At 40.2% G+C, this 25,009-nt stretch overlaps 1 protein-coding gene across 3 annotated transcripts in view; it reads left to right on the top strand.

Moving 5' to 3' along the window:
- Positions 1-25,009, top strand: part of PLEKHB2 (pleckstrin homology domain containing B2) — a 70,133-nt gene that overhangs the window by 8,853 nt on the left and 36,271 nt on the right. For all 3 annotated transcript variants that reach the window (XM_028093650.1, XM_028093649.2, XM_028093648.2), the window contains exon 2: positions 21,758-21,802. In XM_028093650.1, coding sequence (XP_027949451.1) covers positions 21,766-21,802 — 37 coding nt within the window. In that variant the 5' untranslated portion in view covers positions 21,758-21,765. The remainder of the gene's footprint in view (positions 1-21,757; positions 21,803-25,009) is intronic.

Here is a 25,009-nt window from a genome sequence, read left to right as displayed (position 1 = left end):
GTTTCCTAGGTTATTATGTCATCTGCAAGGAGTGGAAGTTTGACTTCTTTGCTGATTTGGATGCCTTTTATTTCTTTGTGTTGTCTGATTTTTTTTTTTTAAAGATTTTATCTATTTATTTGACAGAGAGAGACACAGTGAGAGAGGGAACACAAGCAGTGGGGAGCAGGAGAGGGAGAAGCAGGCCTCCCGCTGAGCAGGGAGCCCGATGCAGGACCCAATCCCAGGACCCCGGGACCACGACCCGAGCCAAAGGCAGACACCCAACGACTGAGCCACCCACGCGCCCTGTGTTGTCTGATTGTTGAGGCTAGGACTTCCAGTAGCGTATTGAACAACAGTGGTGAGAGTGGATATCCCTGTTCGTTCCTGGCCTTAGGGGAAAACCTCTCAGTTCTTCCCTATTGAACATGATACCCACAGTGGGTCTTTCATATATGGCTTTTATGATGGTGACGTGTGTGGTGGAGGGTTTTTATCAGGAAGGGATACTATATTTTGTCAAATCCTTTTTTTCTGCATTAATTGAGAGGATCATATGGTTATTGTCCTTTCTTTTATTTATGTGGTGTATCACATTGATTCATTTTTGGATGTTGAACCATCCTTGCAGCCCAGGAATAAATCCATCCCACTTGGTCGTGGTGAATAATCATTTTAATGTACTCTTGGATCTTATTGGCTAGTATCTTGGTGAGAATTTTGGCATCCATATTCATCAGGGATATTGGTCTGTTAATTCTTTTTTTTTTTTTAAAGATTTTATTTATTTATTTGAGAGAGAGAGAATGAGAGATAGAGAGCATGAGAGGGAAGAGGGTCAGAGGGAGAAGCAGACTCCCTGCTGAGCAGGGAGCCCGATGCGACACTCGATCCTGGGACTCCAGGATCATGACCTGAGCTGAAGGCAGTCGCTTAACCAACTGAGCCACCCAGGTGCCCAATTCTCCTTTTTAATGGGGTCTTTGTCTGGTTTTGGGATCAAGGTAATGCTGGCCTCATAAAATGAGTTTGGATGTTTTCCTTCCATTTCTATTTTCTGAAACAGCTTCAAAAGAATAGGTATTAATTTGTGTTTAAATGTTTGGTTGATTTCCCCTGGGAAGCCATTTGGGCCTGGACTCTTGTTTATTGGGAGATTTTTGATTACTGATTCAATTTCTTTGCTGTTTATAGGTCTGTTCAGGTTTTCTATTTCTTCCTGCTTCAGTTTTGGTAATTTATATGTTTGTAGGAATGCATCCATTTCTTCCAGATTGCCTAATTTGTTGGCATTTAATTGCTCATAATATTCTCTTATAATTGTTTGTATTTCTTGTGGTGTTGGTTGAGATCTCTCCTCTTTCATTCATGATTTTATTAATTTGGGTTCTTTCTCTTTTCTTTTTGATGAGTCTGGCTAGGGGTTTATCGATCTTATTAATTCTTTCAAAGAACTGGTTTTGTTCTTTTTTTTTTATTTCTGTATCATTGATTTCTGCTCTCATCTTTATTATTTCCCTTCTCTTGCTGGATTTAGGCTTCATTTGCTGTTCTTTTTCCAGCTCCTTTAGGTGTAAGGTTAGGTGTAAGGTTATTTGAGACTTTTCTTGTTTCTTGAAGAAGGCCTGTATTGCTATATACTTTCCTCTTAAGACTGCCTTTGCTGCATCCCAAAGGTTTTGGACTGTCGTGTTTTTATTTTCATTTGCTTCCATATTTTTTAAAAATTCTTCTTTAATTTCCTGTTTGGCCCATTCATTCTTTAGTAGGTTGTTCTTTAACCTCCCTGTATTTTTTTTTCTTCTTTTTGCATTTTTTCTCAAATGGCCTGGTATTGATTCCCAAACTGTTCTGTTTCCTCATGTTGACATACCTTGAACCTCAGGTACCTGAAAAGTAAAACCCAGCCTCCCAGCAAGTAAATACCAAAGAGGATATAGGTACAATATCTGGCAACTCAGATGTTGATGCATACAATTTGTAGATAATAGGAAATCTCTAGGTCCTTAAGGTTTTAGCTCGAACTCTCTTTTTAACTCTTATCTTCATGGGTGGTAGTGTTACTAATTTTATAGGTATGTAAAGTTGTTGGACTTGTTCTTAGAAGACCTTTGAGTAAATGTAACTGCTCTTATTAGTGTTAACAGTGGTCTGACATTTTTGACTAATGAATGACAGCAAATAGAGACAAGTTGATATCAAGAATCATAAAAGATGGGGCACCTGGGTGGCTCAGTCGTTAAGTGTCTGCCTTCAGCTCAGGTCACTGTCCCAGGGTCCTGGGATCGAGCCCCACATTAGACTCCCTGCTCCGCGGGAACCCTGCTTCTCCTTCGCTCACTCACTCCCCCTGCTTGTGTTCCCTCTCTTGCTGTGTCTCTCTCTGTCAAATAAATAAATAAAATCTTAAAAAAAAAAAGAATCATAGAAGATTATAAAAAATTACCACAGAAGTTCAGGAAACTCCTTTCTATTGCTCCACACTTTTACATAACCAGCAACTGATCAAGTACCAGCTAAGTTGTATGATAGCATTTCAGCCAGGTTTTATTGTATTATATTGTGACTTGGTAGCTCCCAAATACCTGCTAATAATTTTTTGGCCTATACCAAGATATTTTCTTTTCCACATGAAATACAGATTGAGAATTCACATTATGATGATGGTAGGACACTTTAGTATAATTATTCAGCTTTTGGCATAAATGAATACTGTTTTATGTTCTGGGGGGTAATAACACTACTATAAAGATGTAATGCTGTCTACAATATTGCATCACCCGTCTTTTTATTTTTAATTTTTTTGTTAATATGGAAATAACTTCCAATTATTTTGTACATTTTTGGTAATAGGAGTTAAACAGATTCAGAGTAGAAGCAACAATCTTAACAGTCTATATTTCTTTTTTTTTTATTGACATAATGTATTATTTGTTTTAGGGGTACGGGTCTGTGATTCATCAGTCTTACACAATTCATAGCACTTACCATAGCACATACCCTCCCCAATGGCCATCACCCAGCCACCCCGTCCTTCCCACCCCCCCTCCACTCCAGCAACTCTCAGTTTGTTTCCTGAGGTGAAGAGTCTCTTATGGTCTGTCTCCTCAGTTTCATCTTGTTTCATTTTTCCCTCCCTTCCCCTATGATCGTCTGTCTTGTTTCTCAGATTCCTTGCATCAGTGAAATCATATGATAATTGTCTTTCTCTGATTGACTTATTTCGCTTAGCATAATACCCTCTAGTTGCATCCATGTCGTTCTGAATATATCTGTGTTCTGAATATATCTGGAAGTCCATCTGGTGCAATGTGTCATTTAAAGCCTTTATCTCCTTGTTGGTTTTGGGCTTAAATGATCTGTCCATTTCAGTGAGGGGGAGGTGTTAAAGTCCCCTACTGTTATTGTATTACTGTCGATATGTTTCTTTGATTTTGTTACTAAGTGGCTTATAAAGTTGGCTGTTTCCATGTTAGGGGCCTAGGTATTTAAAATTGTTAGATCTTCTTGTTGGATAGACCCTTTAAGTATGATGTAGTGTCCTTCCTCATCTCTTATTATACTCTTTGGTTTAAAATCTAATTTGATCTCAGGATTGCCACCCCAGCTTTCTTTTGATGTCCATTAGCATAGTAAATGGTTTTTCACCCCCTCACTTTAAATCTGGAGGTGTCTTTGGGTCTAAAATGAGTCTCTTGCAGACAGCATATCAATGGGTCTTGTTTTTTTTATCCCAATCTGATACCCTTTGTGTTTTGATTGGGGCATTTAGCCTATTTACAGTCAGGCTAACTATTGAAAGATACGAATTTAGTGCCACGGTATTGCCTGTAAGGTGACTGTTATTGTTTATTGTTGCTGTTCCTTTCAGGTCTATGTTACTTTTGTTTGTTTGTTTTTATTTTTTTATGTTTGTTATGTTAGTCACCATACAATACATCATTAGATTTTGATGTAGTGATCCACGGTTCATTGTATTCATATAATACCCAGTGCTCCATGCAGTACGTGTCCTCCTTAATACTCATCATCGGGCTAACCCATCCCCCCACCCCCCTCCCCTCTAACACCCTCAGTTTGTTTTTCAGAGTCCATAGTCTCTCATGGTTCATTTCTCCCTCCGATTTCCACCCCTTTCATTTTTCCCTTCCTTCTCAGAATGTCCTCCATGCTATTCCTTATGTTCCACAAATAAGTGAAACTGTATGATAATTGACGTTCTCTGCTTGATTTATTTCACTTAGCATAATCTCCTCCAGTCCCATCCATGTTGATGCAAAAGTTGGGTATTCATCCTTTCTGATGGCTGAGTAATATTCCATTGTATATATGGACCACATGTTCTTTATCCATTCATCTGTTGAAGGGCATCTTGGCTCTTTCCACAGTTTGGCTATTGGAGACATTGCTGCTATGAACATTGGGGCGCATATGGCCCTTCTTTTCACTACATCTGTGTCTTTGGGGTAAATACCGAGTAGCGTAACTGCTGGGTCATAGGGTAGCTCTATTTTTAATTTTTTGAGGCACCTCCACCCTGTTTTCCAAAGTGGCTGTACCAACTTGCATTCCCACCAACAGTGTAAGAGGCTTCCCCTTTCTGCACAACCTCCAACATTTGTTGTTTCTTGCCTTGTCAATTTTTGTCGTTCTAACTGGTGTAAGGTGGTATCTCATTGTAGTTCTGATTTGAATTTCCCCAGTGGCTAATGATGATGAACATTTTTTCATGTCTGTTAGCCATTTGTATGTCTTCTTCAAAGGGTTTGTTCATATCTTCTACCCATTTTTTGACTTGATTATTTGTTTTTTGGGTGTTGAGTTTGAGAAGTTCTTTATAGATCTTGGATACCAGCCCTTTATCTGTAGTGTCATTTGCAAATATCTTCTCCCATTCTGTGGGTTGCCTCTTTGTTTTGTTGACTCTTTCCTTTGCTGTGCAGAAGCTTTTTGTCTTGATGAAGTCCCAAAAGTTCATTTTTGCTTTTGTTTCACTAGCCTTTGGAGATGTATCTTGAAAGACGTTGCTGTGGGTGATGTCAAAGAGCTTACTGCCTATGTTCTCCTCTAGGATTTTGATGGATTACTGTCTCACATTGAGGTCTTTTTCATCCATTTTGAGTTTATTTTTGTGTATGGTGTTAGAGAATGGTCAAGTTTCATTCTTCTGCCTGTGGCTGTCCAATTTTCCCGGCACCATTTATGAAGAGACTTTTCTCCATTGCATATCTTTTCCTGCTTTGTCGAAGCTTATTTGACCATAGAGTTGAGGGTCCATATCTGGGCTCTCTCTTCTGTTGCATTGGTCTATAGGTCTGTTTTTGTGCCAGTACCATGCTGTCTTGGTGATCACAGCTTTGTAATAGAGCTTGAAATCGGGCAACGTGATGCCCCCAGCTTTGTTTTTCTTTTTCAACATTTCCTTGGAGATACGGGGTCATTTCTGATTCATACAAATTTGAGGATTGTTTGTTCCAGCACTTTGAAAAATGTCATTGGAATTTTGATCGGGATGGCATTGATGGTATAGATTGCTCTGGGTAGCATAGACATGTTTATTCTTCCAATCCATGAGCATGGAATGTTTTTCCATCTTTTTGTGTCTTCCTCAATTTCATTCGTGAGTGTTCTGTAGTTCCTAGAGTATAGATCCTTTGCCTGTTTGGTTAGGTTTATTCCGAGGTATCTTATAGTTTTTGGTGCTATAGTAAATGGAATCATTTCTCTAATTTCTTTTTCTACAATTGCATTGTTAACGTATAAGAAAACAACTGATTTCTGTGCATTGATTTTGTATCCTGCCACATTACTGAATTGCTGTATGAGTTCTAGTTTTGGGGTGGAGTCTTTTGGGTTTTCCACGTAAAGTGTCATGTCATCTGCCAAAAGAGAGAGTTTGACTTCTTCTTTACCAATCCGAATACCTTTGATTTCTTTTTGTTGTCTGATTGCTGTTGCTAGGAGTTCTAGTACTATGTTGAACAATAGTGGTGAGAGTGGGCATCCTTGACGTGTTCCTGATCTTAAGGAAAAGGCTCTCAGCTTTTCCCCATCGAGGATGATATTTGTTGTGGGTTTTTCATAGTTGGATATTATAAACTTGAGGAATGTTCCCTTTATCCCTATACTCTGAAGAGTCTTTAATCAGGAAAGGATGCTGTATTTTGTTAAATGCTTTTTTCTGCATCAATTGAGAGGACCATATGGTTCTTCTCCCTCCTCTTAATAATGTGATCTGTCACATTGATTGATTTGTGAATGTTGAACCACCCTTGCATCCCGGGGATAAATCCCACTTGGTTGTGGTGGATGATCATTTTAATGTATTGTTGGATCCTATTAGCTAGGATTTTGTTGAGAATTTTGGAATCCATATTCGTCAGGGATATCGGTCTGAAATTCTCCCTTTTGATGGGGTCTTTGCCTGGTTTGGGGATTAAGGTAATGCTGGCTTCATAGAATTAGTCTGGAAGCTTTCCTTCTGTTTCTGTATTTTGAAACAGCTTCAGTAGAATAGGTATTATTTCTTCTTTGAATGTTTGGTCAAATTTCCCAGGGAATCCATCACGCCCTGGACTCTTGTTTTTTGGGAGGTTCTTGATCACGACTTCAATCTCGTTACTGGTTATTGGCCTATTCAGGTTGTCAGTTTCTTCCCCTTTTCAGTCTTGGCAGTTTATAGGTTTCCAGGAAGGCCTTCATTTCATCCAGATTGCTCAGGTTATTGGCATATATTTGTTGATAATAATTTCTAATAATTGTTTGTATTTCCTTGGTGTTAGTTATGATCTCTCCCCTTTCATTCATAATTTTATTAATTTGGGTCCTTTCTCTTTTCTTTTTTCTGTCTGGCTGGTGGTTTATCAATCTTATTAATTCTTTCCAAGAACCCACTTCTACTTTCGTTGATCTGATATACTGTGTTTCTGGTTTCTAATTCATTGATTTCTTCTCCAATGTTCATTATTTCTCTTCTAATGTGTGGCTTAGGCATCATTTGTTGCCTTTTCTCTAGTTCTTTAAGGTGTAAAGTTAGTTGGTGAATTCGGGATTTTTCTGTTTTTTTTTTGAGTGAGGTTTGGATGGCTATGTATTTCCCCCGTAGGACTCCCTTGGCAGTATCCCATAGGTTTTGGAGAGATATGTTTTCATTCACATTGGTTTCCATGAATTGTTTAAGTTCTTCTTTGATTTCCTGCTTGACCCAAACATTCCTTTTTTTTTTTTTTAAAGATTTTATTCATTTTTTTGTCAGAGAGAGCCCAAACAGGGGGAGCGGCAGGCAGAGCAGGTAGAGGGAGAAGCATGCTCTATGCCAAGCAAGGAGCCCGATGTGGGACTTGATCCCAGAATCCTGGGATCATGACCTGAGCCAAAGGCAGACGCTTAACTGACTGAGCCACCCAGGCATCCCTGACCCAAACATTCTTGAGCAGAGTGGTCTTTTGCTTCCAAGTGTTTGAATTTCTTCCAAATTTTTTCTTGTGATTGACTTCCAGTTTTAAAGCATTATGGTCTGAGAATACGCAGGGAATAATCTCAGTCTTTTGATATTGGTTGAGACTTGATTTGTGACCCACTATGATGTCTATTCTGGAGAAAGTTCTGTGTGCACTCGAGAAGAATGAGTATTCTGTTGTTTTAGGGTGGAATGTTCTGTATATGTCTATGAAGTCCATCTGGTCCAGTGTGTCATTCAAAGCTCTTGTTTCTTTGTTGATTTTCTGCTTAGACCATCTGTCTGTTGCTGAAAGTGGAGTATTGAGGTCTCCTACAATTAACATATTGTTATCAATATGACTCTTTTTTTTTGGTTAACAGTTGGCTTATGTAGATGGCTGCTCCCATGTTGGGGGCGTAGATATTTACAATTGTTAGATCTTCTTGTTGGATAGACCCTTTAAGAATGATACAGTGTCCTTCTGTGTCTTTAACTACAGTTTTTACTTTAAAATCTAATTTGCCTGGTATAAGAATTGCTACCCCAGCTTTCTTCTGAGGTCTGTTGGAACAGAAGATGGATCTCCATCCCTTCACTTTCGGTCTGGATGTAACTTTAGGTTCAAAATGAGTCTCTTGTAGACAGCATATGGATGGGTCCTGTCTCTTTATCCAATCTGCAGCCCTGTGCCATTTTATGGGAACATATAGGCCATTCACATTGAGAGTGATTATTGAAAGATACGAATTTATGTCATCATGTTGCCTGTGAAGACCTTGTTTCTATAGATTGTCCCTATAAATTTCTTTTCTATATTCCTCTTGGGGTCTTTCTCATTTTATTGAACTCTCCCTTAATATTTCTTGCAGGCCCGGCTTAGTGGTCTCATATTCTTTCAGTTTCTGCCGGTCTTGGAAGCTCTGCATCTCTCCATCCATTCTAAAGGACAGCCTTGCCGGATAAAGTATTCTTGGTTGCATGTTCTTCTCGTTTAGTACCCTGAATATGTCTTGCCAGGCCTTTCTGGCTTGCCAGGTCTCTGTGGATAGGTCTGACGTTATTCTTATGTTCCTCCCTCTGTACGTAAGGAATCTCTTCCCCTTAACTGCCCTTAAGATGGTTTTCTTGGTTCTGAGATTTACCAGTTTTACTATTACATGCCGGGATGTTGGCCTATTTTCCTTGATCTTGGGAGTTTCCTTTCTGCCTGTAGGACACGAATGTTTGTTTCATTCCACAGATTAGGGAAGTTCTCAGCTATTATATGCTCAAATATATCTTCTAGTCCTCTCTCTCCACCCCCTCAGGGATTCCAATAACTCTGACATTGGAATGTTTCATGGTGTCACTTATTTCTCTGATTCTATTTTCATGGCTTCTGTGTTGTTTTCCCCTGGCCTCCTCTTTTCCCTTTTCATTTATTGAATGGTCTTCCAGGTCATTAATTTGTTCTTCTCCTTCACTTACCCTAGCTGATTATCTAGATTGGATTGGATTTCATTGATAGCATTTTTAATTTCTGCTAATTCAGCTTTCCTTTCTGCCCTTAGACTCTGTGTTGCCCATTAATCGATTTCTCCATTCTAGCTATTGTCTTCATAACTGTTACCCTGAAGTCCATTTCCGACATCTTGGTTATATCTGTATCCATTTGTAAATCTGTGGCAGAAGTCACAGTCTCTTGAGTCTTTCTTATTTTGGGGGTTCCTCCTCCTAGTCGTTCTGTTGATGGGTGGTTGAGGGAATGTTTAGAGTCCAAATTATTGACCAGAACGCATGCAAGATGCACCTGTAGTATAGGGACCTTAGGGTTGTTGGTCTCTTTTTTTCCCAGTCTGTCTTCTGGGGGAGAGGCCTGCACACTGTTACTCAGGCAACCCTGTTTGGGCATAGTTGCCCTGCCCCCTGTGGCCCGGGGTGGGCTCAGTGGAAACCGGTGTTTTGGGACTTTTGTTCTCTGGCGGCTTTCGCCTCTCTTCCAAGAGAGCAGAAGAGACTGTTTCCAACCCTCTCCCTCAGAGCAGAGAGATCTCAGTGTGTTCTTCACTGAGCTCTCCAGGCCACACTGTCTCCATTTCTGTCCGTGCTGCCCTAAACTGCAGCGTCCTGGGTTGTGCGCTTCTCAGCAGCGCTCCCAGTCCTCTCCTCCAGGTCAGGGCACGTCTCTGCCCTTTGTGATTTTAAAACCGCCAGCCACTCCCAGTTTGCAGGCTCAGTCTGCCGCTCCAGGTTTCCCTCTGGGGGGCTGCCCTTTTAAAGTCTTTTTCCCATCGCTACTGCTCTGGGAGCCTGTGCCCAGTCCCCAGTGCGGGAGGCTTTTGCTCACTGGCGGTGTAGGATCCCCATGGTCAGGCTCCCTCCCCCTTCCGTATATCCTCTGATATCTGTCCGTGGAATCACGGCTCCCTGCTTGGTACCTCAAAACCAACTGCCTGCGATATTCTGTTTTTAGAGGTCCAGATCTACTTACATCTCAGGCTGATTTCATGCATGTTCAGAGTGGTCTGGTAGATATCCAGCTCAGTTCCAGGGACCGGTTGGAATAGGGTCCCTTACTCCTTCGCTATCTTTCCCCACTCCAGGTTTATGTTACTTTTAGACTCTTTATTTGCTTAGAGGACCCTTTTCAATATTTCTTGTGGGACTGGTTTGGTGTTCACAAATTCTTTTAGTTTTTGTTTGTCCTGGAAGCTTTTTATCTCTCATTCTGTTCTCAGTGACAGCCTAGTTGGATATGGTATTCTTGGCTGCTTGTTTTTCTCATTTAGTGCTCTGTATATCATTCCAGTCCTTTTTAGGCCTGCCAGCTCTCTGTGGATAGGTCTGCTGCCAGTCTAATGTTTCTATTTTTGTAGGTTACAGACTTCTTGTCCCGAGTTGCTTTAGAATTTTCTCTTTTGTCTCTGAGACTTGTAAGTTTTACTATTAGATGTCGGGGTGTTGATGTATTTTTATTGAGGTTGGGGTGTTCTCTGTGCCTACTGGATTTTGATGCCTGTTTCCTTCCCCACCTTAGGGAAGTTCTCCAGTATAATTTGCTCCAGTATACTTTCTGCCCCTCTCTCTCTTCTTCTTCTTCTTGGATTCCAGTTATCCTAATATTGTTTCATCTTATGGTATCACTTATCTGTTGATTTCTTCCCTGGTGATTCAGTAGTTGTTTCTTTTTTTCTCAGCTTCTTTATTCTCCATCATTTGGTCTTCTATATCCCTCATTCTCTCATCTGCCTCGTTTATCCTAGCAGGTGGAGCCTCCATTTTTGTTTGCACCTCATTAATAGCCTTTTTGATTTCGACTTGGTTAGATTTTAGTTCTTTTATTTCTCCAGAAAGGGATTCTCTAGTGTCTTCTATGCTTTTTTCAAGTGCAGCTAGTATCTTTATAATCATCATTCTGAACTCTAGTTCTGACATCTTATTAATGTCAGTATTGGTTAGGTCCCTGGCAGTTGGTACTGCCTCTTATTCTTTTTTTTGAGGTGAGTTTTTCTGTCTTGTCATTTTGTCCAGAAAAGAATAGATAAGTGAGAGAACAAATTGCTAAAAGTGTAACAATGAGCCCAGAAAAAACACTAAACAAATCAGAAGAGACCCGAAAACCTGGGGGGGGGCGGGGAAGAAAGGAAAAAAAAAAAGAATATGATCAGGCTGGTGACTAGAACAGAGCCACACACTAGATTTTGGGTGTATATTGGCCTGTTAGAAGAAACTTCCTCCCAAAAATTTAAAGAAAGAAAAACTTATGTATGTATACCAAAATGAGGGTAAATACGATGAAGGGAAAGAATATGATTGTAAAGATGAAAATTAAAAAAGATTTTAAAAACGGAATTGATAAGTTGGTTGAGAAAAGAAAAAAAAATTAAAAAAAAAAAGAGAATGTGATCAGGCAGGACACTAGAACCAAGCCATACACTAGATTTAGGGTATATTTTGGTCTCTGGGAAGAAACTGTATCCCAAAACTTTGAAGAAAGAAAAACATATATATATAGTTAAATACAGTGAAGGGATAGAATATGTAAAAATGCAGATTAACGATTTATTTTAAATTTTTTATTGTTATGTTAATCGCCATACATTACATCATTAGTTTTTAAAGTAGAGTTCCATGATTCATTGTTTGTGCATAATACCCAGTGCTCCACACAGAACGTGCCCTTTTTAATACCCATCACCAGGCTAACCCATCCCCCCACCCCCCTTCCCTCTAGAACCCTCTGTTTCTCAGAGTCCATCATCTCTCATGGTTTCTCTCCCCCTCCGATTTACCCCCCTTCATTCTTTCCCTCCTGCTGCTGCTTTTTTTTTCCTTAACATATATTGCATTATTTGTTTCAGAGGTACAGATCTGTGATTCAACAGTCTTGCACAATTCACAGCGTTCACCATAGCACATACCCTCCCCAATGTCTATCACCCAGCCACCCCCTCCCTCCCACTCCCCACCACTCCAGCAACCCTCAGTTTGTTTCCTGAGATTAAGAATTCCTCCTATCAGTGAGGTCATATGATACATGTCTTTCTCTGATTGACTTATTTCAGTCAGCATAACACCCTCCACTTCCATCCACATCGTTGCAAATGGCAAGATCTCATGCCTTTTGATGGCTGCATAATATTCTATTGTGTATATATACCACCTCTTCTTTGTCCATTCATCTGTGGATGGACATCTTGGCTCTTTCCACAGTTTGGCTATTGTGGACACTGCTGCTATAAACATTGGGGTGCACGTACCCCTTCGGATCCCTACATTTGTATCTTTGGGGTAAATACCCAGTAGTGCAATTGATGGATCGTACGGTAGCTCTATTTTCAACTTTTTGAGGAACCTCCATACTGTTTTCCAGAGTGGTCGCACCAGCTTCCATTCCCACTAACAGTGTAGGAGGATTCTCCTTTCTCCACATCCCCGCTAACATCTGTCATTTCCTGACTTGTTCATTTTAGCCATTCTGACTGGTGTGAGGTGGTATCTCCTTGAGGTTTTGATTTGGATTTCCCTGATGCTGAGCGATGTTGAGCACTTTTTCATGTGTCTGTTGGCCATTTGGATGTCTTCTTTGGACAAATGTCTGCTCATGTCTTCTTCCCATTCCTTGACTGGATTATTTGTTCTTTGGGTGTTGAGTTTGATAAGTTCTTTATAGATTTTGGATACTAGCCCTTTATCTGAGTTTTCATTTCCAAATATTTTCTTCCATTCTGTCGTCTTTTGGTTTTGTTGACTGTTTCTTTTGCTGTACAGAAGCTTTTTATCTCGATGAAATCCCAATAGTTCATTTTTGCCCTTGCTTCCCTTGCCTTTGGCGATGTTTCTAGGAAGAAGTTGCTGCAGCTGAGGTGGAAGAGGTTGCTGCCTGTGTTCTCCTTTCGGATTTTGATGGACTCCTGTCTCACATTTAGGTCTTTCAACCATTTGGAGTCTATTTTTGTGTGTGGTGTAAGGAAATGGTCCAGTTTCATTCTTCTGCATGTGGCTGTCCAATTTTCCCAACATCATTTGTTGAAGAGCCTGTCTTTTTGCCATTGGACATTCTTTCCTGCTTTGTCAAAGATGAGTTGACCATAGAGTTGAGGGTCCATTTCTGGGCTCTCGATTCTGTTCCATTATTCTGTGTGTCTGTTTTTGTGCCAGTACCATACTGTCGTGATGATGACAGCTTTGTTATAGAGCTTGAAGTCCGGAATTGTGATCCCGACAGCTTTGCTTTTCTTTTTCAACACTCCTCTGGCTATTTGGGGTCTTTTCTGGTTCCATAAAAATTTTAGGATGATTTGTTCTATTTCTTTGAAAAAAGTGCATGGTATTTTGATGGGGATTGCGTTGAATGTGTAGATTGCTCTAGGTAGCATTGACATCTTCAGAATGTTTGTTTTTCCAATCCATGAGCATGGAACGTTTTTCCATTTCTTTGTGTCTTCCTTAATTTCTTTCATGAGGATTTTATAGTTTTCTGAGTACAGATCCTTTGCCTCTTTGGTTAGATTTATTCCTAGGTGTCTTATGGTTTTGGGTGCAGTTGTAAATGGGATCGACTCCTTAATTTCTCTCTCTTCTGTCTTCTTGGTTTATAGGGATGCCATTGATTTCTGTACATTGATTTTATATCCTGCTACTTTACTGAGTTCCTATATGAGTTCTAGCAGTTTAGGGTGGAGTCTTTTGGGTTTTCCACATAAAGTATCATATCGTCTGCAAAGAGTGAGAGTTTGACTTCCTCCTTGCCGATTTGGATGCCTTTGATTTCTTTTTGTTGTCTGATTGCTGTGGCTAGGTGTTCTAATACTGTGTTGAATAGCAGTGGTGAGAGTGGACATCCCTGCCGCGTTCCTGACCTTAGGGGAAAGCTCTCAGTTTTTCCCCATTGAGAATTATATTCGCTGTAGGTTTTTCATAGATGGCTTTTATGATATTGAGGTATGTAGCCTCTATCCCTATACTTTGAAGAGTTTTGATCAAGAAAGGATGCTGTACTTTGTCAAATGCTTTCTCTGCGTCTATTGAGAGGATCATATGATTCTTGTTCTTTCTTTTGTTAATATATTGTATCACGTTGATTGATGTGGATGTTGAACCAACCTTGCAGCCCAGGGATAAATACCACTTGGTCATGGTGAATAATCCTTTTAATGTACTGCTGGATCCTATTGGCTAGTATTTTGGTGAGAGTTTTTGCATCCATGTTCATCAAGGATATTGGTCTGTCATTCTCCTTTTTGATGGGGTCTTTGTCTGGTTTGGGGATCAAGGTAATGGTGGCCTCATAAAATGAGTTTGGAAGTTTTCCTTCCATTTCTATTTTTTGGAACAATTTCAGAAGAATAGGTATTAATTCTTCTTTAAATGTTTGGTAGAATTCCCCTGGGAAGCCATCTGGCCCTGGGTTTTGTTTGTTGGGAGATTTTTGATGACTGCTTCAATTTCCTTAGTGGTTACAGGTCTGTTCAGGTTTTCTATTTCTTCCTGGTTCAATTTTGGTAGTTGATACATCTCTAGGAATGCATCTATTTCTTACAGGTTATCTAATTTGCTGGCATAGAGTTGCTCTTAATAGGTTCTTATAATTGTTTGTATTTCTTTGGTGTTGGTTGTGATCTCTCCTCTTTCATTCATGATTTTGTTTATTTGGGTCGTTTCTCTTTTCTTTTTGATCATTCTGGCCAGGGGTTTATCAATCTTGTTAATTCTTTCAAAGAACCAGCTCCTAGTTTCGTTGATCTGGTTTACTGTTCTTTTGGTTTCTATTTCATTGATTTCTGCTCTGAATATTATTTCTCTTTTCCTGCTGGGTTTAGGCTTCATTTGCTGTTTTTTCTCTGGCTCCTTTAGGTGTAGGGTTATGTTGTGTATTTGAGAGCTTTCTTGTTTCTTGAGAAAGGCTTGTATTGGTATATACTTTCCTCTCAGGACTGCCTTTGCTGTATCCCAAAGATTTTGAACAGTTGTGTTTTCATTTTCATTGGTTTCCATGAATTTTTTAAATTCTTCTTTAATTTCCTGGTTGACCCATTCATTTTGTAGTAGGATGCTCTTTAACCTCCATGTATTTGAGTTCTTTCCGACTTTCCTCTTGTGATTGAGTTCTAGTTTCAAATCATTGTGGTCCTAAAATATGCAGGGAATAATCCCAATCTTTTGGTAGTGGTTGAGACCTGATATGTGACCTAGGATGTGATCTATTCTGGAGAGTGTTCCATGGGCACTAGAGAAGAATGTGTATTCCATTGATTTGGGATGGAATGTTCTGAATATGTCTGTGAAGTCCATTTGGTCCAGTGTGTCATTTAAAGTCTATTTCCTTGTTGATCTTTTGCTTAGATGATCTGTCCATTTCAGTCAGGGGGGTTTTAAAGTCCCCTAGTATTATTGTATTGTTGTCAATGTGTTTCTTTGGTTTTGTTATTAATTGCCTTATGTAATTGGCTGCTCCCATGTTAGGGGCGTAGATATTTACAATTGTTAGATCTTCTTGTTGGATAGATCCTTTAAGTATGATATAGTGTCCTTTCTCATCTCCTATTACAGCCTTTGTTTTAAAATCTAATTTGTCTGATATAAGGATTGCCACCCCAGCTTTGTTTTGGTGTCCGTTAGCATGGTAAATGGTTTTCCACCCCTTCACTTTAAATGTGGGGCGTCTTTGGGTCTAAAATGCGTCTTTTGCACATAGCATATCGATGGGCTTTGTTTTTTAATCCAATCTGATAGCCTGTGTCTTTTAATTGGGGCATTTAGCCTAGTTACATTCATCGTAACTATTGAAGGATACGTATTTAGTGCCATTATATTGCCTCTAAAGTGACTGTTACTGTATATTGTCTGTATTCGTTTCTGGTCCATGCTGCTTTTAGGCTCTCTCTTTGCTTAGAGGACCCCTTTCAAGATTTCTTGTAGGGCTGGTTTCGTGTTTGCAAATTCCTTTTGTTTTTGTTTTTCCTGGAAGATTTTTATCTCTCTTTCTATTTTCAATGACAGCCTAGCTGTATATAGTGTTCTTGGCTGCATATTTTTCTCATTTAGTGCTCTGAATATATCATGACAGCCCTTTCTGGCCTGCCAGATCTCCGTGGATAGGTCTCTTGCCAATCTAATACCGTTATAAGTTACATATTTCTTCTCCCGAGCTGCTTTCAGGATTTTCTCTTTGTCACTAAGAGTCGTAAGTTTTACTATTAGATGTCGGGGTGTTGACCTATTTTTATTGATTTTTAGAGGGGTTCTCTGTGCCTCCTGGATTTTGATGCGTGTTTCCTTCCGCACATTAGGGAAGTTCTCTGGTTTAATTTGCTCTAATATAAGTTCTGCTCCTCTCTCTCTTATTCTTTTGGTATCCCAATTATTCTAATGTTGTTTCGTCTTATGGTATCGCTTATTTCTCGAATTGTTCCCTCGTGATCCAGTAGTTGTTTATCTTTCTTTTTCTCAGCTTCTTTATTTTCCATCATTTGGTCTTCTATATCGCTGATTCTCTCTTTTGCCTCATTTATCCTAGCAGTTAGTGCCCCCATTTTTTATTGCACCTCATTAATAGCCTTTTTGATTTTGACTTGGTTAGATTGTAGTTCTTTTATTTCTCCAGTAAGGGATTCTCTAATAACTTCCACGTTTTTTTCAAGCCCAGGTAGTATCTTTAAAGTCATGATTCTGAACTCTAGGTCTGACATCGCACTAATGTCCGTATTGAGTAGGTTCCTGGCAGATGGTACTACCTCTTGTTCTTTTTGTTGTGGTGATTTTTTCGTCTTGTCATTTTGTCCAGAGGAGAATAGGTGAATGAGAGAACAAAATGCTAACAGGTTAACAACATCCCCAGAAAATATACTCTAATTAGAACAGAAAACACAAACCAGGGGAAAAGAATTGGAAAGAAAGAAAAAAAGAAAGATAAAAACAAACAAAAACAGAACAAAACAAAAAACAGAATATGATCAAATATGATCAGGCTGGTGCATAGATCAGTGCCACACACTAGATTTTGGGTGTATTTTAGTCTGTTAGAAGAAAGTGCCTCCTAAAATTTTAAAGAAAGACTTAAATATGTACAAAATAAGGATTGATACGATGAAGGGATGGAATATGGGTGTAAAGATGAAAATTATAAAAAGTTTTAAAAAGAATTGATAAGATGTTTGAAAAAAGAAAGAGGAGGATTATAAAAAAGGAAAGAAAGAAAGAAGAAAAAAGGGGGAGAGAATGTGATCAGGCAGGAGAATAGAACAAAGCTATACACTATAGGTTCAGGGTATATTTTGATATGTTAGTAGAAACTGTGTCTCAAAATTTTAAAGAGAGAACCACTTATAATATCTGCCAAAAATAAGAGTAACTACTATGAACGTATAGAATATGATTCTGAAAATGAAAAATAAAAATGTTTTTTTAAAAGGATTGATAAGATGGTTAAAAAAGGGAAAAAATTAAAAAAAAACAGTTAAAAAATTAACTTTTAAAGACTAATGAATCAGGGTAAAAAAACATGAATTTTATGTGCAGTATTCCCCTAGCGCTGGAGTTCTGCCATTCTCATTGATCGGTAAACTTGGTCTTGGCTGGCTGTTCGTGCTGATCTTCTGGGGGAGGGGCCTGTTGCTGTGGTTCCCAAATGTCTTTGCCGGAGACAGAATTGCCCCGCCCTTGCCGTGTCGGGCTAAGCAATCTTGGGTTTGCTCTCGGGAGCTGTTGTTCCCTGCAAGCTTTCTGTACAGCATTGGAAGACAGTGAAAATGGCGACCTCCCAATCTCCGCCCCGGAGGAGCGGAGAACTCAGGGCCCCGCTCCTCAGTGCGCCCCCAGAGAAAAGCAGTCAATCTCTCCCATCTCACTGGTCTCTGGCTGCACTCCATGCTCACCTGGCCTGTGACCGAGGGTTTCCATCCTTGGCACCAGACCCCTTGTGGAGTCCCCAAACCGAGCAGATCCCTGCGGTTCGCTCCCGCGCTGCTCCTCCCAGGGCAAGAAGGGGATTTTCCCCGATTCTGCAGCTGGCTTCCCTGCTCTGATACCTGGGAGCTCTGCCACTCTCAGGCTTCCCTGGTCTTCCTGAGACCACACTGTCCCAGAGAGGTTCCCCCCACCCCCCCACCCCCCAGCCACTGGACTTCCCTCAGCCGAGCCGACTTCTGAAAGTTCTGATTTTGTGCTCCGCGGCTCTATCACTTGCTCATAGTGGCTGATGGAGGCCCCCTCCCCCTGCCATCTTACCTTCCTGAATATCGCCTAGGATTCACTTCTCCGCGTGTCCTGCCTTCCAGAAAATGGTCTCTTTTCTGTTCATAGAATTGTTGCTATTCTTTTTTTCAATCTCCTATCAAGTTTGAGGTGTTCAGAATGGTTTCATAACTATCTAGCAGAATTCCTCGGACTAGACGAAATTTAGGTCTCTTGCTCCTCTGCTATCTTGCTCCTCCCCACTGATCTTTTTAATTTTTAAGTTTAAGCAATATTTTTCCTACAGTGTAAGCTACATGAACACAGGGACTTTAGCTTGATCACTGCTGTGTTCTTAGTGCCTACTACAAGGTTGGGCACATATTAGCACTCAATATTTGTTGGATGAAGATATGATGGTATCTGTTTGGAAGTAAATGATTGTTTCTGGCTGCAGGGTTTTTTTGTTTTTGTTTTTCCAATTTTTTTCTGCGAGTTTAGCAAACCAGTTCAACCCAGTTTAAATAATAAACTGTCATTTTGCCTAACAGAGTGCCTTGGATTAGAGTGGGTTTCCTGGTCCAGTGATAGGTGCTGTTAGCCATCTAGTCAGCGGCCCTTGGGCTAGTCCCCTCTAGTCAGCAGTGAGCAGCATGCATGTCCAGTGGGAAAAATGGGAGAGACTGCATTTCTGTTTCTAGTTTACCTGGGTGTGTGGGAGAAAAATGGGGAAAGATGAAAAACTTATTAACTTTCTTAGAGAGGACAGACAGCATGAGTTGGCAGAAATCACAAGGACATTAAGAACCTTGAGTACGAGATTTTGGAGTTGCTGGAGTATAGGATGAACCAAGCTTATGTAGCTCTTCTTGTAAAGATTTGGAGAATGGTGAGAATTTAGTCATACTTGCCATGGGAAAAATTAAAGATGGGGGGAGGGCTGATTTGTTCTTTTCAGGTGCCCACTGGACTTTTCCTCCTTTTTGCTAACCATCCAACTGTTTAAGAGAGTACCTAAAAATGCTAAAGTAGAAAACTAAATTGGTCCACATAAAATCTCCAAGTAAGATCTATTTTTTTAAAGATTTTATTTACCTATTAGAGAGACACAGAGAGCACAAGTAGGGGGAGGGGCAGAGGCAAAGGGAGAGGGACAAGCAGATTTCCCACTGAGTGGGGATCCTGACTTGGGGCTTGATTCCAGGACCCCAAAATCAAGACCTCAGCCGAAGTCAGATGCTTAACTGACTGAGCCACCCAGGCACCCTTATTTTTTTTTAATTAAAAAAAAAGTAATCTTTATGCCCCCCTCAAAAAACGTAATCTCTGTTCTCAACATGGGGCTCAAACTCACAACCCCAAGATCAAGTATTACATGTTTCGCCAACTGAGGCAACCAGGGGCCCCTAAACTCTGTTGATTAAAGAAAAAAGGTATAATACATGCAAGTTGTTAAAAATTTTAAGTATTAATATAAAGAAAGGTATAATAGGACTGAATAGGCACTTTTTTTTTTGAAGATTTATTTATTTTAAAGAGCATTCTTGCATGTGAAGGGTGGGTGGTGGGGCAGAGAGAGAGGGAGAGTGAGTATCAAGCAGACAAACAGACTCCTCACTGAGTGCGGAGCCTGATGCCGGGCTCCATCTCACAACCCTGAGCTCACTCACTGAACCGAAACCAAGGGTTGGTTGCTCAACCGACCGTGCCATCCAGGTGCCCCTAGTCACTTTCTTTTCTGATACATACACAGCAGTGCCTTCTTTCTCGCCTCAAAGATCTATGTGGTTAACAGTTTCTGTGATTCCTTCCCCAAAACAATTGTGCAGGTATCAGCACACACTGTTCTACGTCCTTTTTCATATCTGCATAATGATCTGTCATGTGTGGAGGCACCCTTTGAGCCATCTTCTGACGTGGATCACTTTGGTTGGAGCTACTGTTTTGCAATATAAGCAACATTGCCATGAATATACAGATTTGTTGGTAGACCTCTGCACATGTATCAATGAGGTTTAATCCTAGTAATGGTGAAATCTCTGGGTTAGAGTTTATGAACATTTAAAATTTTGATAGATGTCAAATCCTTCTCCCAGAAGCGTGCAACAGTTTTCATTCCTGCCATCATGCTTACTCCTGAGTATCAGTTTTTTTTTCATTTGTGCCTATCTGATAGGTGTTTTTGTTAACTTGTGTTTTGAATTTTGTGTGTTGAATTGAGAGAGAAATTGAATATCTTAACAAATTTATTGCCCATTAATGTTTGTTTTCTTGTGAATTGCCAGGTGATTGTCATTTCTGGTATATGTGAGCTTTACTTGAAGGAAATTAGCTCATTGTTGCCATATAGTTGTAAATGTTTTTCTTAATCTTTTTTTGATTTTTTTTTTGCCACTCAGATTTTTATTTTTATGGAGTTAAATTTATCACACTCTTTCTTGACTTCTGGTATTCTGCTCTGACTGGCCACTTGGCCTGTTGACACCAGTGCACATATGACTGGGCTGTGTGAATTCGACTGGGCACACTAGGTATAAAGCTGAGGCAGTGGACTCCAGAGCCCCAGGACGCTGGTCATATTAGGAGAAGCCACAAATCCTTGACAGAGCTAAATCTTAGTGTTCCTGGGCTGCTTTATGTCTGTCGAGTGGTGTTAGATTTAGTAAGGTGGGCAGAGTGTTGAGCCCAAAGCCTAGAGTGGGAGTGGGGGGAGGTGGGGGGTGGGGGGAGGGTTTGTATTGGCCCTACTGAGGAGGTATTAGGTAAATGCCAGATGGCCAGTGAGGTAAAATGACTTTGTTGTCTTCCTCAGCTGACACAGAGATCAGGATGGAGAGTTAGACCAGATGGCTGTGATTTTTGTGATACAAGAACTATGTGAACTAAAACCTTTGGAATTTCCTGAGATAGAGGTTCTAGGAGTATCTTGTTATTCATAATGAGCCCCTTTCAACCATATGTGTTTATGCTGGTGAGGTAACTCTTGCTGGGCCCCTAGATAACTTTAGGGTGGGGCTGATTGCCAGGGAAATCAGCCTTGTGATTAGAAGGTTAGAACTTTCAGCCCCATCCCTGGACCTGCAGGGATGGGGAGAGGCTGGGGATTAAGTTCAGTCACCAGTGGTCAGTAATGTAATCAGTCACACCTACCTAATGTAACTTCCTTAAAACCCCTAAAGCCAGGGTTTTAAGAGCTTCTGGGTTAATGGTCACATAGAGGTGGTGGGAGGGGGCAGGTGTGCCAAGAGAAGGCCTGAAAGACTTATGTTGCTCTGTGCATCTCTTCCGTCTGGCTTTTCCTGAGTTGTATGCTTTATAAGAAATAGGACATGGTAAGTAAAATGCTTTCTTGAGTTCTATGAGCCATTCTGGCAAAATTATCAAATTTGAGGAGAGGTTGTGGGAACCCCCAATTTGTAGGTCAGAAATATTGGAGGCTCAGAACTTGTTTCTAAAGTGGGAGCACTCTTGTGGAACTGAACCCTTAACTGATGCTAATTCCAGGTCAGAATAGAGTTGAATCAGTAGACATCTATTTGTTGTCCTGAGATTTGGAGAATTGGTTGTTAATGTGAAAAGACCCCACATGTTTGGTGTCAGAACTGTTGTGAGTGAAAAACAGCTTGTATGGGCCATTCTCTTTTCAGGGTATAACTTTGAACCTGGCTGTTTCTTTTATAGGTGGAAAAATGGCATTTGTGAAGAGTGGATGGTTGCTGCGACAGAGTAAGTACAGAACATGAGCCTCTTGGACTGCGTTTAGTGTTGCCTTAGGGTTTATGTTTATTTCTATGCTGAAACAGATCACGTTTAAAAACAAATGTCAAAGTCTTATTAATGTGCTTGCTCTGGATTTCCTCTGGGAAATTTTTAGAGCTCTGTGAACTGTGTTTCTGCCTACCAGAGTTCCTTCTTAGTTGCTGCCTTGACAGAAACCAGGGAATTGTGGTGGTCCCTGCTGGTTTCTCTTTTTCTCACTAGTGTGCCCTATTACTCATGGCTGACCTGAGTACCTGCTTGAATCTAACCAAGCTGAACTCTGATATATTAGCATGGAGGTACTGCTGTCTCTGTGGGAAATACCAGTCTTATTTGGGGATTGAACAGTGACTAAGATTCTGAAATACTGGAGACTTTAATGTATAGAGATGAAGATTTGACTTGAAGGAATGGGTTTATCTAAAACTAGTCTTTTGGATCTCCAAAAGGACTCTGCAGAAGAGAATCAGTTTTGTTTTGTTTTTTTTTTAAGATTTTATTTATTTGAGAGAGGCAGAGAGAGAGAATGTGTGAGCATGAGAGAGAGAGAGAACGCATGAGCAGTGGGGATGGGCATAGGGAGAGGGAGAAACAGACTCCCTGCTGAGCAGGGAACCTGATGCAGGACTCGATCCCAGGATTCTGGGATCATGACCTGGGCCAAAGGCAGACGCTTAACCAACTGAGCCCCCAGGTTCATGGTGTGTTCTAAAGCAGGAATAACCAACTCTGTTCATTAGAGAAAAAGTCAACAGATTATTCTGCTGTCCTTCTAGAAAGATCAGAGTTAAGGGAAAAGTGACTACTATATCATTTATGACTCTAGCAAAAAACTGAGCTATAGTTTATACTGTTTATTATTCAGATACAAATTTCTGTTGGGGGGATACCTTCAGAACTTAGTTAAAATTGAGACTAGCAGTGAAGAATGGACTGCATACCTTAGATGGTTTATAAAAACCATTATTTATGAAGGTTGTTTGTGACCCTGTTACATGGATTTTACATATATTATGTACTTATCACAGCAGCTCTGTGAGGTAGGTTTGCATTATCCTGGTTTCTAGTTGAAGAAATTGAGTTTTAGTGATATTAGGTAACTTAACACTGTGGGTGTTAAACCTGTATTCAGATTCAGTACTGTGTCATTTCAGCATTGACACACTTTCTACCAGGACACAAGCCTTCAGTTTATTTGTCCTGTCACTAGTTCTGCATTCCCAGACCTGGAGCTGAACCAGGTGTCCTTTCAAGGTCTGTGACAGTTCTGTATTCTAAGAATAGATAGAGCAATGTTGCTTTAAAAAGAAAGTCCTGGCATATTGTAGCCTAGCCCCAATCTTTGTGTAAGTTTTTTTGTTTTGGGTTTTGTGATCCCATCCTTCCCTAAATTGTCAGGGGATGCAGAGAGCCTTGTTTGGACCTTGAGGCTGTACCTTCCTTTCCTGGCCCTTTGGATATCCTCTGGTTTTCTCTTTAGGCTTTGCTGCATCCTTGTTTGAGGACAAGCTTTCCTTTCTTCACCATGACTCAATGTAAATGTTCTGTCAACATAAGTGAACAGTGACCATTTTGACTTTTTGTCCCCTCTCCCAGTCAATGCCTAGTGTGATGACGTACACAAAATAGATGTCTTTTAAATAAGTTGTACAGACTTTTCTGGTGTCCTGGTCCATGGCAGTCTTGAAGTGTATATTCAGAAGACTTATTCCATTTTCCTTTGCAAAAATCAGAACTATCAATCATAATAAAATAAGATGAGGTGACTTGTATTATATTCACTGGGTAGCAGAGGTACACAGGTGGTTACATGTATGCAAAGCTGTCTGGAGGATTCCTTTTATTGCCATTGCCACACAGACCCTTAGGACTATGGAGGACAGCCTAATTTGGGAATCTGCAGTCAGGGCTTTGGTGGCAGGTGAGATACTTGGGTAGAACTCCCTAATCCGGTGATTCCACCTATGGTCTGGGTGGCTCTATTTGTTAGTTTCTGTACAGCTCGGGCTGCCAATCAAGTGGATGCTGATGTCACTTACTTATCAGTTTGGGACACTGCTGTGGATGCCCCTCTTAGCAAGGAGGGTATCTGATAGTGGTAAAAGAAATTTGGAGGGCTGATAATGGTGCATATTTAGTTCACACCAGTAATGGCTATGAGAGCATAAGGAGAGGTACATGGAATGGGATTTGTGCACGATGGCCAAGAAGGGTGGGATCTACAGGAACAAAGGATGTAATAGGTAGTGTCTGGGTGTGAGGAAGGAGCAGGGGTGACTGACTTGGCCTTTTAGTTTTCCTTTTTGGCTAATAGGGAAGTTTGAGTTTCATAAAGTTAAGTGCCTAGTCCCAAGATTACAAATGTTAGGATGAATTCCTTAAACTGATAGGGACGTATGAGGTAGCGGGACAGATGCACACAGGATGGGAGTCAGTGTCCTGGCTGTAGGTACAGCCAGTGTCCAAACCTGCTTCTGTGTCTGTTTGAAGCAGGGAGACCCTCCCACACCATGGGCTTTAAGGGAAGGTGAATGTTAGAGAAGAATATATGTGAAAGCTCTTCGAGAAAAAAAAAAAAAAATTTTTTTTCAAAAGAGGAAGGTATTAATGTTTTTTGTATATAGAGACTTCACAGTCCAGTGTTCTCTGATCAGTTTAGCAAAGTTAAATACTCCTGGGAAAGTGTAGATATACTACATGGAAAATTAAATATTAAATGTTTTATTAGCTTAAAATGAAGGATTTTGGGGTTTTTTTGGTTTTTAAAATTTTATTTGAATATAGTTGACATAATGTTACATTAGTTTCAGGTGTACAACTCTTGTTATGCTATGCTCACCACAAGTGTAGCTACCATCTGCTTCCATACATCACTGTTACAGTATCATTGACTGTATTCTTTATGCAGTGCTTTTTATTCCCATGACTTACTTCATAACTGGAAGCCTCTATCTCCCACTACCCTTCCTCTGTTTTGCCCATCCTCCCATCCCTTTCCCATCTGGCAACCATCAGTTTGTTCTCTGTATTTATGTGTCGTTTCTGCTTTTAATGTTTGTTTATTCATTTGTTTTTTTTTTAGATTCCACATTGAGTGGAATAATATGGTATTTGTCTTTCTCAGTCTGATTTATTTCACTTAGTATAATACTTTCTCAGTCCATCCATGTCATC

The sequence above is a fragment of the Eumetopias jubatus genome, unplaced genomic scaffold, assembly GCF_037043125.1.
Source record: "Eumetopias jubatus isolate StellerSeaLion01/CBP00866 unplaced genomic scaffold, mEumJub1_p1.0 scaffold_3, whole genome shotgun sequence".
NCBI classification, from domain to species: Eukaryota; Metazoa; Chordata; class Mammalia; order Carnivora; family Otariidae; genus Eumetopias; species Eumetopias jubatus.
The sequence above is the reverse complement of the archived record's forward strand: the minus strand, read 5'-3'. Positions and strand labels throughout refer to the sequence as shown.